The sequence below is a fragment of the Otolemur garnettii genome, unplaced genomic scaffold, assembly GCF_000181295.1.
Source record: "Otolemur garnettii isolate 467f Iridium unplaced genomic scaffold, OtoGar3 scaffold00010, whole genome shotgun sequence".
NCBI classification, from domain to species: domain Eukaryota; kingdom Metazoa; phylum Chordata; class Mammalia; order Primates; family Galagidae; genus Otolemur; species Otolemur garnettii.
In genome coordinates this window covers 16,691,381-16,705,492 of record NW_003852405.1, presented here as the reverse complement: position 1 = coordinate 16,705,492, position 14,112 = coordinate 16,691,381, and the positions used below count along the sequence as shown (strand labels likewise).

The following is a 14,112-nucleotide window of genomic DNA, read 5'->3' as shown; positions in this document are numbered from 1 at the left end:
GTTGAGCTATAGGCGCCGAGCCTTTGTCATGGATCTTAACAGTTTTTCTTCCATAAGCATTTTCTCTTGCAGTACTAAAGGAGGGAAGTCATGAAGCTTTAATTTTATTAACAAAAGAGAAAACAAAAACCCCACTCATACTAATTTTCGATGTTTCCTTCTTTTTATGAAGGAGATTATCTTAGGTAAAAAGGGAAACTTATGAACCTAACTACCCTTAACTACAGCAATGAATTGGACCACTTAAAACCCTATTTTGTAATGAACTTATTTGGATCCAAATAGTATGTGACTTTTATGTAGTCCTCCAAATAAAATCTACACATACCTATGATGAATAATTGGTAACATTAATGACTGTCACACATATCCTTCTCATTTCAATCTGTCCTTTCTCATTTCTCCTATAATGATAAGAAAAACAATTCTAGGGAGAATCTGAAACCTCAAAAACTGCACACTATTTCACTCAGCCTCTATGAACTTATTTTGAATTAATCATTATATGCTAATGACTCTATTGCAGATGTTTTAAAATGTTTAGTGAAAAATTTAGAATTCATAAAATTTTTCACAACAGGAGAGTAAGTAAACTGTGGGATATTCATATAATGAAAAACCACACAGCCATTAAAATATTGTTTTTTGGTAAATATTGGTGAAAGGGAAAAAGGTTACAAAACAATGCAATTCAATCTCACTTTCTTTTTATAAAAGAAAAAAACAGACCAGGCATGATGGCTCACACCTGTATTCCCAACATTTTGGGAGGCTAAGGCAGGAGGATTACTTAAGGCCAAGAGTTCAAGACCAGTCTGGGCAACATAGCTAGACTCTGTCTCTATTAAAAAAAAAAATTAAAATTAAAAATAGCTGGGTATGTTAGGTGTGAACCTGTAGTCCCAGCTACTCAGGAGGCTGAGGTGGGGAGGATGGCTTTGGCCTAGGAATCTGAAGTTACAGTGAGTTATGATTGAGCCTTAGCCTACACGACAGAGTGAGACCTATCTCTGAAAAGAAAGGAAAGAGGAGGAAACGAAAGGGGACGGGGGAAGGAAAGGAGGGAAGTGAAGAAAAGGAAAGAAGGAAAAGAAAGAAAGAAATGTATATGGGTGTGTTAGCATGGAGCCCAGAAGAGGATATAGTGTGATATCAACAAAGGATCTTGGGATTTTGGTCACTAATTTTAATTTATCCTGATTTTTAAACAACGAACCTGTTTTAATTGTATGATTTTAAAAATTTAAATAGTTGGCTCGGCGCCTATAGCTCAACCGGCTAAGGTGCCAGCCACGTACACCTAAGGTGGCGGGTTCGAATCCCCAGCCCGGACCCGCCAAACAACAATGACGGCTGCAACCAAAAAAAAAAATAGCCGGGCGTTGTGGCGGGCACCTGTAGTCCCAGCTACTTGGGAGGCGGAGGCAGGAGACTCGCTTGAGCCCAGGAGTTGGAGGTTGCTGTGAGCTGTGATGCCATGGCACTCTACCCAGGGGGACAGCTTGAGGCTCTGTCTCAAAAAAAAAAAAAAAAGAAAAAAAAATATAAATAGCTTTCTTAATCTCATAGAAGATAAGAATTATATTGTAGTATAGCAGGAACTTCTTCAACTAGCAGTAGGTGCATGTAACACAGTGATATGTTTATCCTGTGTGACTACACTAGTTGAACAGATTAACACACATTCAAACATGAAGAAGAACATAGGGAAAATACTCTTTTATTCATACCTCGCTTTCTCAAAAGGAAATATTTTATCATATTTGATTTAAAAATTAATACACTAGATACAATGGAAGTCCCCTTTATGCAATAGGTAGCCATTATCTAAACAGTGTTTAGCATTCCTAATGAAGCAATATATTATAATTTTTCATGTTTAAAAACAAATGGTATCCTACTGTATATATCCTGCTTCAGTTACCTTTTTGTCAATCTTAGGTTTTTGAGAGTTATTCATGTGTTTTTTTTTAATTCTTTCATTTTAGTTGGTGTATAGGCTTTCCATTGTAAGCAGCCCCCAAGTTACAAACACCTAACTTAGGTACAACTTCACTTACAAATGGAGGCTATTACAGTAAGTCCTCGAGTTACAAACATACAACTGCTGTACACCTGCACTTATGAATGGAGGCTTTTACATGAAATTCAACTTAAGAACAAACTTACAGAACCGATCTTGTCTATAACTCAGGGACTGCCAGTATACTATATAATTTATCCTATTACAGATTTTTTAGTATTTCAAAACAGTGCTGCACTGAAATTGCTGTGTATGTTTGTCTATATCACGTGGGGTAAAAGTTTTTCTAGGATAGTGTTTTTCAAATTATTTTTACCATGACTCACAGTAAGAAGTATGTTTTATATCAACACATATTTATTTATATAATTGAAACAAGTTTCTAAAAAATCCTTTTATATGTAACAGAGAGAATCTTACTAATATTTAAATATAATATAGAAAACCCCCCAAATAAAAAATAAACATTAAGACAAATTTTTTTTTTATAATGGATGGGGTATGCTCACCCAGCAGTATTATGCCTACTCCCTTTCTCTTTATTTATTATTTTTAAAGGTGAAGTATATTATGGTTTATTTTATATACAGTAAAATATACCTGTTTAGCTACATGCTATGACACCATAGCACTCTAGTCGGGGGCCACAGAGTGAGACTCTGCCCCCCCAACTAAAGATGACAGACTCTAAGTGTAGGTAAATCAGTGATCACTGTAAAATTCTTCCAACTTTGCTGTATGTCTGAAATTTTTCACAACAAAATATTGGAAAAAAGATAGCATCTGGTATAGAGTAAGCACAGTAATAATAACAAATAACTGTTTCCAGCTAAAGAGGGATGGATAGGAATGTCAAGTCACTGAATCTACTAGAACTGTGGAGCGGGGAGGAAACTGCTACCCTTCCTATAAACTCTGCCTCCACCTTCATGATTCACTTCATTTAAAAGATAAGCTCTTTGGCATTTTCACATAAAAATCAATTTATTTTCATTCCTTTTATTATTTTTTTTAAAAAGCAGATTAACACGATTCAGGGAGCTTTGGTTAATGGAGCTGACGCATATAGGGAAAGCAATTATTAGAACAGAGTAGTTAGAAGATACAAACCAAAAATAATTTTACTGTATGACAAATCTCTCTCAAACAGTTTTCTATTTATTGAATACTTCTAATGATGTGCTATTTTAAAAAAAAAATTCCAGCCTCCTACACATATCTAAAAAGGTGTTGTTAAATTCAGTTTTCATGCTTCAATTTGTCATGTCTAATGAGGTGATACTAAAATATCAGATGATTTTATTTTATATACCTCAGACTTAAATCATGAACCATACGTAGAGGAAACCAAAAAACCCGCTCAAACATATGTTGAGCTCCACAGGTTAGTTAACTTAGGACCCTCAACTTATCTACCCAAAAGGGCTTAGCGATGTTCTTGGGAGAGCCAGAGGTATAACAGGAAAGTGAAACAGAAAGGAAAGGTGGATGTGGGGTGGTAAATGCCCCTGGGAATTAACTTCCAGTTTCAGAATAATTGTTGACACTTTCCCCAGCCCTTATAGCTGGGGAAGATGTTAAAAACTGGCTAAAGTAGGTACGGATGGAGAAAATCTGAATCATTCTTTACGCTTTTTATTATACTCAGTTTCCTTTTCAAATAATTCACTTACCTGATTGTCATTTTCATTATCTTTGATAACCAAGTACCTCAATAAATTTAATGAAGCCATAATCCTGTTAATAAAAAACATGTAATTTGTTACTTAACAGTATAGTTTTATATAATCGACAGCAATTTCAATAAATAAATTAAGTGAGAGCCTTGGGTACATCTTTATAATTATGTTTGCCGTCAGAAACTATTCCTATTAATATGGCTTTTGGATTAGTAATAACTTATCATGCTTGTTTTCCATTTAAGTCCACAAAATAAAAGTGTGAAAATTACTTTCCTTACTCTCAAGAAAACTTTATCTTTGAGAGTATCACCTTTTATTTTCTGAACTTTTTAAGATTCCTTTTGTGAATGCTTACAACCATTTCTCAACCTATTTCATCCTAGTATACTGAAAGTGAAATTACATGTTCTATATGAAAAAAAAATGATGACCAGTTAAACAACATACAACAACAAAACCAAATAAGCCTTTTATAAGCTATGTACACAGATTGATAGTTTTTAGTCACAAATGCTTGTAGCAGCAAATCTCTATCAAATGGTGGGTATATCAAAGGTATTAAATCATAATGTTGGTCATTCATCTACAAAGAAAAGTTTTTGATTTTGTTTCTACATACTACTGAATTGCTTAAAGATGAAAATTTTTATTTAATTTTATGAATTAACTATTGATCATAAAATCAGAAGAAAAGACATTTTTAAATTCAGGTTCCCCAAGCAGAGGTTTCACATTTTATTCTGAATTTACTATTTGAACCTTAGTAACAGTTATCTCACCTATCTGAGTTTTGCAATAAATCTGTTTCAGCACCGTCTGGGAGAGAGAGTACCAAATCTAGAAGGGAAATCAGCTGTGGTCCTGTAAACCATTTGTTGTTATATGTTCTCTGAAAAGCAAAAGAAAAATTGGAAAAGGCTTGAAATAACAGCTTGATAAATGATGTTTTTTTCTAATACCTTAACGCTATAAACTATTACACTTTTTAAATATTAATATGCGTTTTTAGGCCAGGCATGGTGGCTCATGCCTGTAATTCTAGTACTTTGGGAGGCTGAGGTAGGAGGATCACTTGCAACCAGGAGTCCTAGCATAGAGAGACCTTGTTGCTACAAAAAAGTAATTAAAAAATTAGGCAGGTGTGGTGGTGTATGCCTATACTTCCAGCTACTGAGGCAGGAGAATCACTCAAGCCTAGGAATTTGAAGTTGCAGTGAGCTATGATGATGGTGTTATACTCTAGCCTGAGCAAAAAAGCAAGATCCTGTCTCAAAAAAATAACAAAATATTTTTTAAACATTAATTTCCATACTTTCACTCATTTTCCATATTCCTAGAACAAAGCCTGCCAGTTTGAGAACACTAGTATGTGCTTTCTTTGTCTTCTATATGGAATTTCTTAATATCCACAAACAGATAAGACTTAAGTTTCTGTTCATAGTTCAAAAACATATAGCAAAACAAAGAGAAGTCATAAGTTCAAATAATTAATACAATTTAAATTTACAGTTAACAAAACTTCTAAATATAGGGATTTAAAAAAATAGTAGAAGAAACAATATACCTTAATAATAGGCATAGAAAAAGACTATCAGGGAAAAACTCACATGAATGTCTTCTACGTATGAATACACATACCCCACCAAATAAATCAATAATGGATATCTTGGTATGCTCTTACCTTTAATGATGTGTCAATTTGATTTTTGATATTTTGAATAATAAAGGCCTCGACACCTGAGTGATTACTTGTATTCAATAAGCACCTGAAAAGCAAAATTAAGAGCGGATATGAAATTAAATGGTGATGAAAGTTTTGCATATTCAAATGGGCCATGTGTTACCGGGATACAAGACCCACAGTGAAGACAACTGCCAAGGTGCAACCAAATATGAAGTCACCTGTAACAGTTATTTCACTCACAGTCTGGTAAATTCTATTTTAAAGTGATTTTTCTAACAAGAAATTTCTATTAAACCAAATTTCAACTTTTATGGATATAGTTTTCATTTATGGATACAGGATTTCATAAGTATGCTCTTACCTCTTCAAGAGAAATGAAGAAAAAATAGGATCAATAATGCTAATATTGGCCAATCACAAAGAAGACTTCCCAGCACTTTAACACAGCCCAAGTCTGTTTTTAACTCCTTTTTTTTTTAAACCCAGAACAGTGATCAATAAACTAAAGTCAACAAGCCATAGCTGGCCTACTGCCTGATTGTATCAATAAGGCTTTATTAGAACATATCTTTAATACAAAGACAAAGTTGAATGGTTGCAACAGAGACCACATGGCCCATAAAAGCCTATATTTACTATCCGGTCCTTTACAGCAAGCTTGTCAATGATTAACTTAGAGAGTTGCTAGAATCTTTTCCATCGTAAAGAGGACAATTAGTAAGCTCTACTATTAAGAATGTATAGTGAACAGTCTGTCAAAGTTGTAACTCTACAGCCATTGATTTCAATTGTGAGTAATGGAGATTTTATTAACATATGTAAAGATCTAGCAGCAGTATTATCAATCTCAGTTTAATCTTTTTCAATTCTATTTGAAGTTTAGAGTATTTCAATTAATTGAATTGAGGTATATACTATGATTCATTAATATGTCTATATATATACACATGTGTCCAAAGTATGTGACTAACCCCTTTTCTAAATATCACAGAAAAGAGAACTTAATATGACTTCCAACTCGAGTTGGATTACATGTGAAACATACATACTATATCATAGGATAATTACATGATTAACCACACACTTAGCAATTAACCACACTTGATACATACCTAAATAACGTATATTTGCCTTGTGAATCCAACTTGTTAATGTACAGCTGCAGCATAGCTAAACTCTTTTTCCTCTAAAATGGAATAATATATAAAATGAATAAAGGTTAAATTATTTATCAAGTTTTCTTACCGGAACTTATTCTTTTATCCCAAAACATTTACATACCAATGTCTCAATGGGGCAAAGTGTCATTACTTTAACCAAGCCCTGAAAATAAAAAAGAAAATTGAAAAGTCAGATGTAAATAATTCTATTAACTACAAACAAACAATTATATTCTCAACAATGCATACTAAAAATTCAGGGAAATGATGTTAGGATTTAAAATTAAGTAAATTTGTTTTTTCCCTGAGCTTTCTATTCTACTCTTACGTGTATAGGAAGTTAACTGCAATCAATTTTAAGTGACACTAAATGGGATGTTACAAAAGTATGATTTTAAAAGTAAATGGTATATGTTGCCTCCATATAAGATTAAGTGAATGGTAATTTTCAGTTCTGTCTAGAGTAGCAAGAAAACAAAATCAACATGCAGAACTATAATATATTCCTTAAAAACAGTCAAGGTTAATTAACAAAAGCCATGTTTTTCTACTAAATATTAGAAAAAAGTTTCTAATGGGTCCACTGACATCTAAGGATCTACTATGATATCATAACTAAAAAAGAGTACTATGGAAAAGCAAAACACATTCGTCTTTCTGGTAATGAGTCAGTGTGTGTCATAGGTGGAGTCCTGAAAACTCTAGTTATGAGAAAAGTGAAAGAGCTTCACTCTCCAAATCCCAACAGAAACAAAGTATAGGGATTATGAAAGTTCTGCTTTTCCAGTAGATGCTAAGCTACTGACTATGGGAGCCACTAATAACCATTTAGGTATCAATTTAAATTAAATTCGTCACATTGGCCACATTTCAAGTGTTCAACTACTGGCTTTCATACTGTATAGCACAGATAATAGAACACTATCCTCATCGCAGAGAATTCTACAGGACAGCACTGCTAGAACTAGAGTTTTCAAAGGATGCAGAGAAGAAAGTGGGAGGAGTCAGAAAAGAGACCTTAACCTTATTTAAATTCAGAATAAGGGGCTATTTTCAACAGTAGAATATATTTACCTGAGGTACAGCAAGAAAACTCTTGATTTCTAAGTAGTGGTAAAGTAGACTGTTGTCTTCTATTCGCAATAAACCGTTCTCTAGCAGATCCTACAGATTGAAATATATGCACATACATATATGGTAAAGGCAACAGCTGTATTTGTTCACATAATTATGTTTTTAAATTATAATGGCAGCAAATAATTCTTACCAATCCTTTGGGGAAAACAGACTCTTCCGTTCTGGAAGAAAATATTAAAATTTATCATAATTTTATAAGCTATTTTAGAATCACTCTTCATCTTAGGAAAAATAAATCAAAAGTTGAAATCTAAAGACTTTAAAATGCATATCATTAAGAAGAAATACTGTTGAATAATTAGTCAAAATCTTTAATGTATCTTTGATCTAATCTTTTGATATGGCTAGTGTACTGACATTCAAATCTGACCAGTATTAACCTACTTGGGGTTTATTTCCTGGTATCAATAAGTCTTCAGATCTATTATACCTGGTATAATGCTATGTATTCCAGTTGCTTAGTCTGTAAAACCTTTTCAATTCTTTTTATTCAAAAATTCCATGCTTTCCACTTGTGATAATTTTTTTAAGGTTAATAATTATGATTAAGTCAATATTTAAAGATAAGTGGCAAAAAAAAAAAAATATCTTGGGATCCAGGGAATTATTCTAACCATGCAAGGAGTTTAACATGTTATATTTTTGGCTAAATGACTAAACAGTTCAGAAATCTCAAGAATATAGAACTTAGATTCAAAACAACATGTATTCTTACTATGTTAATAATAGAAACTAGATAAAATGAATTTAAAAATCATTAAGACATACATAATATAGCAAAGTTAACACAGAGTTAGTAACTACTTATGCCAGGAGACCCTTGGAAATTCCTGCCTTGTAGGCCGAGGCTTTGGACCTTTGCCTTGTTACAAATCTTCCATCACCTGGGAAGAGATGGGATTGATAAGCTGTCACTAGTGTTCCTAGAGGATAGTCCTGCAAGGCCCTGACTGATCTCAATGGATAGTTTAAACATGCTGTGAGGAAATAAGAGATACAGAGTTTTGCAAAATTCTTAAATTTCTGTCTGGAGAACTTATGCATACTTGTTACTTCGTAATTTCTTTTTCAAAAAATTATGTATTTTAATAGAGACAAGGTCTGCCGATGTTGCCCAGGCTGGAGTGGAGTGGCTATTCACAGGCCTGATCCCATTTCTAATCAGCATGAGAGTTTTGACCTGCTCCTTTTCCAACCTGAGCTGATTCACCCATTCTCAGGCAACCTGGTGTCCCCCACTCTCAGGAGTTCACCATATTGATGCCAAACAGCGCAGATACTTGATCAACATTAACTGCTAGGCTCAAGTGTTCCTCTCGCTTCAGTCTCCTGAGTAGCTGGGACTACAGCCTTGTGCCACCAAGCTGGCTTTCTTCTTTTAAGCTATAGTTGAATGTTATCACTGTCAATTATCTAAGTTATAAAAGGTGGGGTCAAGGTACCACCTTCCTTTTGATGCAATTCACAGATTGTGTCCATAAAGGAAAAATATGGGTGAACTTTAAAGACTGCTCCTATAGGGTAGAGATGTTTTAATTTACCAGCTTTTGAAATCGGGGAAGAAACCACAGAAATAGATGACTAGAAAACTCCTTTTAAGACAAAATCTTAATATTATCTTGGGTTTAAAATAAAAGAAACTTTGCTATAAAATCTCTGTGACTTGGCTCAGCGCCTATAGCTCAACTGGCTAAGGCGCCAGCCACGTACACCTAAGGTGGTGGGTTCGAATCCCCAGCCCGGACCCGCCAAACAACAATGACGGCTGCAACCAAAAAATAGCCGGGCGTTGTGGCGGGCGCCTGTGGTCCCAGCTACTTGGGAGGCTGAGGCAGGAGACTCGCTTGAGCCCAGGAGTTGGAGGTTGCTGTGAGCTGTAATGCCACAGCACTCTACCCAGGGGGACAGCTTGAGGCTCTGTCTCAAAAAAAAAAAAAAAAAAAAAATCTCTGTGACTTATTTCTGTCTCTCCTGCAAGTATCTGCTTCACTGTTTTATAACCAGTTAATGAAGGCCCAGCATATAGAAGGTAGTCTCCCCTATCTTGACAGGACTGTTTTAATTCTACCCTTTGGGACTGAGATAACCATAAATGATCTTACCTCTGCAAGAAGACGTCAATATGCCCCATATTAAACTGCAAAAGGTACAACGGGCTAAAATAGAAACAAAACATATCCGTAAATATACCCTGCCCCCCCATACTATGGGTTGAACTATGTCTTTTCCAAAAAGATATTCCTAAAGTCCAGTACCTCAGAATATGACCTTATTTGGAGATACAGGTTTTTACAGAGGTCGTTCATTTAAAGTGAGGTCTTTAGGGTGAGCTCTAATCCAGTTTGCCTGGTGTCCTTATAAAAAGGAGAGGCTGGGCACCGAGGCCTACACACAGGAGAACACATATGCACATGGAAGCAGAGAACAGGGTAATGCATCTACAAGCCAAAGATGGGGAATGGATCACCAGAAGCTGGGGACAGGCATGGAAGATTTTCCTTCACAGCCCTCAGGAGGAACCAACATTTGGAGACATCCTGATCTCAGAGCTCGAGCATCCAGAACTATGAAACAATATATTTCTGCCGTTTTAACCACCCGGTTTGTAGTACTTTGTTACAGGAGCCCTGGCAAACTAACGTACGTGTATTATTTTCGTAGTAGAATGTGATGCTTAAGGGTACAGGCTCTGGGGTCAGATACAACTATCTAAATTCAACCTATGCCACTAACTGGAGGTTAGGACTCCAGTATGATCTTGGAAAGTATCTGATCTTAGTCTATGATTTTCATCTATAAAATGAGATAATGCTGTGTTTCACAGTGTTATTATGAAGATTGTATGATGCACATAAAATGATTAACATAATCCTTCATACGTAGTGAGAATGCAAATAGGGGCCTTTAGTGCAGTATTTATATATAAACATACCCCTACGTATATGCTTATATAACTATATAAACACGAAGAAATACACCCAAAGCCCGCAAGAAAAGTACATAATCCTTATTATCACAGACCTGAAAGTACATTATAAAATTATATACTTATTTAAAAAAGAATTTTGATAAACTTTGTGGGAAAAGACAAGGTCAAGGTAATTATAATGAGGTGATTCGATGCAAAATAGGTGAGGATAAAGCTGGTCCTAAAGGCCCTATAGCAGGAAAGTTCATGATGTATTTGAACAAGAAACCAAAAGAAGGTCTGGAGCCCAGTGAACAAGAGGAAAGGGGGCAGGACATGCATCAGGCCAATCAAGGAGGGACTAGATCATGAATAAGTTTGTCAAAGGAGTCATATGAAGAACTTTACTCTTAGAACAATAAGAAGAAGATTGTGCCACTGCAGTCCAGCCTGGGCAACAGAGTGAGAGACCCTGTCTATTAAAAAAAAACCCCAAAACACAACCACTGAAGGGACTTTTTTGTTTGTTTTGTTTTTATTTCAGGTTAATGTGAGGCTACAAACAACTAGGTTACAATATTTGCAGTTGTTAGGTAGAGTCCCTCAAACTCTTGAGCTGAAGGGATCTTTCTTCTTGACACAGTCTCCCAAGTATCTGGGACTATAGGCGTCTGCTACAATGCCCAGCTATTTTTAGAGACAGGGTCATGTTCTTGCTCAGGTTGGTCTTGAACTCCTGAGTTTAGGCAATCCACCTGCCTCAGCTTCCCAGAATGCTAGGATTACAGGTGTGAGCCCCCACACCTGGCTGAAGGGACTTCTTTTAAGGCTTTACTTTCTAGTGTGTTAAGAATGCATTAGATTGGACTGGGCACTGGGGCTCACGCCGGTAATCCTAGAACTCTGGGAAGCCAAGGCAGGTGGATTGCCTGAGCTCAGTAGTTTGAGACCAGCCTGAGAAAGAGCAAGACCCCATCTCTACCAAAAATATAAAAACTAGCCAGGCGTTATGGTGGGTGCCTATAGTCTCAGCTAGTTGGGAAGGTGACGCAAGAAGATTGCTTGAGCCCAAGAGTTTGAGGTTGCTGTGAGCTCTGACACCACAGCACTCTACCCAGGTCAAAAGAGTGAGATCCTGTCTCAAAAACAAAAAACAAAACCCCCCAAAACAAGCATTAGATTAGAAGGGAGTAATAATGGTTATATAAATATTCACTCAGGATCATTGTAGTAATCCAGTGAGAAGATGATGGTATCCTTGGATATTTAGCCAGTTGCCTCCCTTACAGTCCAGGGTGGTCCTAAAAGCTTCAAAACCAAACCCAGCTTAATACTTACTGAATCTTGTCCCCATCATTCCCCTTTGAAATTGCTTATTTCTTTCTTTCTTTTTTTTTTTTTTTTAGACAGAGCCTCAAGCTATCCCCCTGGGTAGAGTGCTATGGCATCACAGCTCATAGCAACCTCCAACTCCTGGGCTCAAGCGAGTCTCCTGCCTCCGCCTCCCAAGTAGCTGGGACCACAGGCGCCCGCCACAACGCCCAGCTATTTTTTGGTTGCAGCCATCATTGTTGTTTGGCGGGTCCGGGCTGGGGATTCGAACCGCCCACCTTAGGTGTATGTGGCTGGCGCCTTAGCCGCTTTAGCCACAGGCGCCGAGCTGAAATTGCTTATTTCAATACCCACCTGTTTTCATGACTTGACAACCAGGGGATTTAGCAGATTATAGCTGGTTTCATTTACAACTAATAAAAACAGACTTTGCTTTAATGTATTGGACATCAGATAAATGAGAGTTTGGTGACGCTCTTTTTAGACTATATGAATAAACCAAACACTAACTCCTACCTTAAGACCATTGGAAGCTGATCGATACTGATGCCCTGTACAAATACTAGATAGGCCAGAGAAGCCATAGAGTCTGCTAACTGTTTGTCTTCTTCTTCCTCAAATTCAAGGTAATCCCAAGTCCTCTTTTTCCTTCCATGATTAAAAATCATTTTGGAGAAAGGATGTCCAATTGCTGATAAAAAGCACTGTGAAATGAGTAAAAAAGAAAGCTATTACGTAAAGACAGAACTGAAGGTGCCTCCCACTCCATGTTCATTCCTCCCACATTCCCATCGTAGGGGGTATATTCATTCCCCTTGAGTGTGGGTAAAACCCGTGAGACTTGCTTTTAACCACTAGAATATGGCAAGAAGTCATGCCTATGATTAGATTATGTTATAAGATGAAAGATTATTATTTGCAGATGTAATTAAGGTCCCAAATTAGTTGATTTTGAGTTATTCAGAAAGGAGACTATCCACAGTGGACCTAACTTAATAAGGGAGAAAATTTTTAAAAGGGGTCCAGACCTTCCCTGAGAGTCAGAAACTCTCCCTGGCTGGCTTCAAGAGCTAAGCTGCCATGTTAGGAGAGGGCTGATGCACAGGACCGTGTGTCAAGGGACAATAGGCAGCCCGATGAACAGTGGTTCTCAACCTTCCTAATGCCGCGGCCCTTTAATACAGTTCCTGTGGGTCGTGACCCACAGGTTAAGAACTGCTGTTCTAGAAGCTGACAGTGGTCCCTGCTGTCAGCCAGCAAAAAAGGGGACTTCAGTCAGTTCTACAGCTTCAAGGAGATGAGTTCTGCCAACAGCCTGAGGAAACGTGGAAGTGGCTCTTTCCCCAATTAAGTTTCTGATAAGACTACAGGTCCCAAAATAAATAAATGAATAAAAGGCTGGGTGTTATGGCTCATGCCTGTAATCCCAGCACTTTGGAAAGCCAAGGCAGGAGGATCATTTGAGCCTAGGAATTCGAGGCCAATCTGGGCACCATAGCAAGACTCCATCTCTACCAAAAAAAAAAAAGGCATCATGGTGTATACCTGTAGCATCAGCTAACTGGGAGGCTGAGGCAGGACTGTTTGAGCCCAGGAGTTCAAGGCTACAGTAAGTTATGATCATGGCTCTGCACCCCAGCCTGAGGCCTTGTCTCTTAGAGAAAAACAAGAAAGATAGAAAAGGAAGAAAAGGAAAGGAAAGAGAGAGAGAATGAAGGAGGAAAGAACGAAAGAACGAGAAAGAAAGAAAAAAAGACTGCAGGTATTGACAACTGACTTGTAACCTGATTGAGACCTTGAGCAGAGGACCCAGTTAAGCTGTGGCCAGACTCCTGAGCCATAAAAACTGTACCAAAACAAAGGTGTATTGTTGTAAACTCAATTTGTGGGAATTTTTTAGACAGAAATAGAAAACTAATACAGAGCCAAAAGCCAAAATTATATTTTACATGGGCATTTATACATTAAATGTTTCTAAATCGATGCAGAATCATAATTAAAAGCACACACACAAATACATTTTTGACTGCTAGATGGAAGGCTCTCAAGTAAATAAAACAATTCCACATTAAAAACAATTTTTTTTAAGTGCTTCAGACACAGAAACAGAACACGGAATGATGGTTGCCAGGGCATGGGGGGAAGGAAGAATGGGAACTTAGTTTCAGTGGGTAAAGACTTTCGGG

At 36.8% G+C, this 14,112-nt stretch overlaps 1 protein-coding gene across 1 annotated transcript in view; it reads right to left on the bottom strand.

Moving 5' to 3' along the window:
* The window catches only part of GLMN (glomulin, FKBP associated protein), a 33,410-nt gene that overhangs the window by 2,723 nt on the left and 16,575 nt on the right, over window positions 1-14,112 (bottom strand). The window contains exons 8-16 of the mRNA XM_003784158.2: window positions 12,443-12,630; window positions 9,789-9,842; window positions 7,817-7,847; window positions 7,624-7,713; window positions 6,671-6,712; window positions 6,502-6,575; window positions 5,387-5,471; window positions 4,485-4,594; window positions 3,697-3,760 (exon numbers count right to left, since the gene is read on the bottom strand). Of these exons, the coding sequence (XP_003784206.1) occupies window positions 3,697-3,760; window positions 4,485-4,594; window positions 5,387-5,471; window positions 6,502-6,575; window positions 6,671-6,712; window positions 7,624-7,713; window positions 7,817-7,847; window positions 9,789-9,842; window positions 12,443-12,630 (738 nt within the window). The remainder of the gene's footprint in view (window positions 1-3,696; window positions 3,761-4,484; window positions 4,595-5,386; window positions 5,472-6,501; window positions 6,576-6,670; window positions 6,713-7,623; window positions 7,714-7,816; window positions 7,848-9,788; window positions 9,843-12,442; window positions 12,631-14,112) is intronic.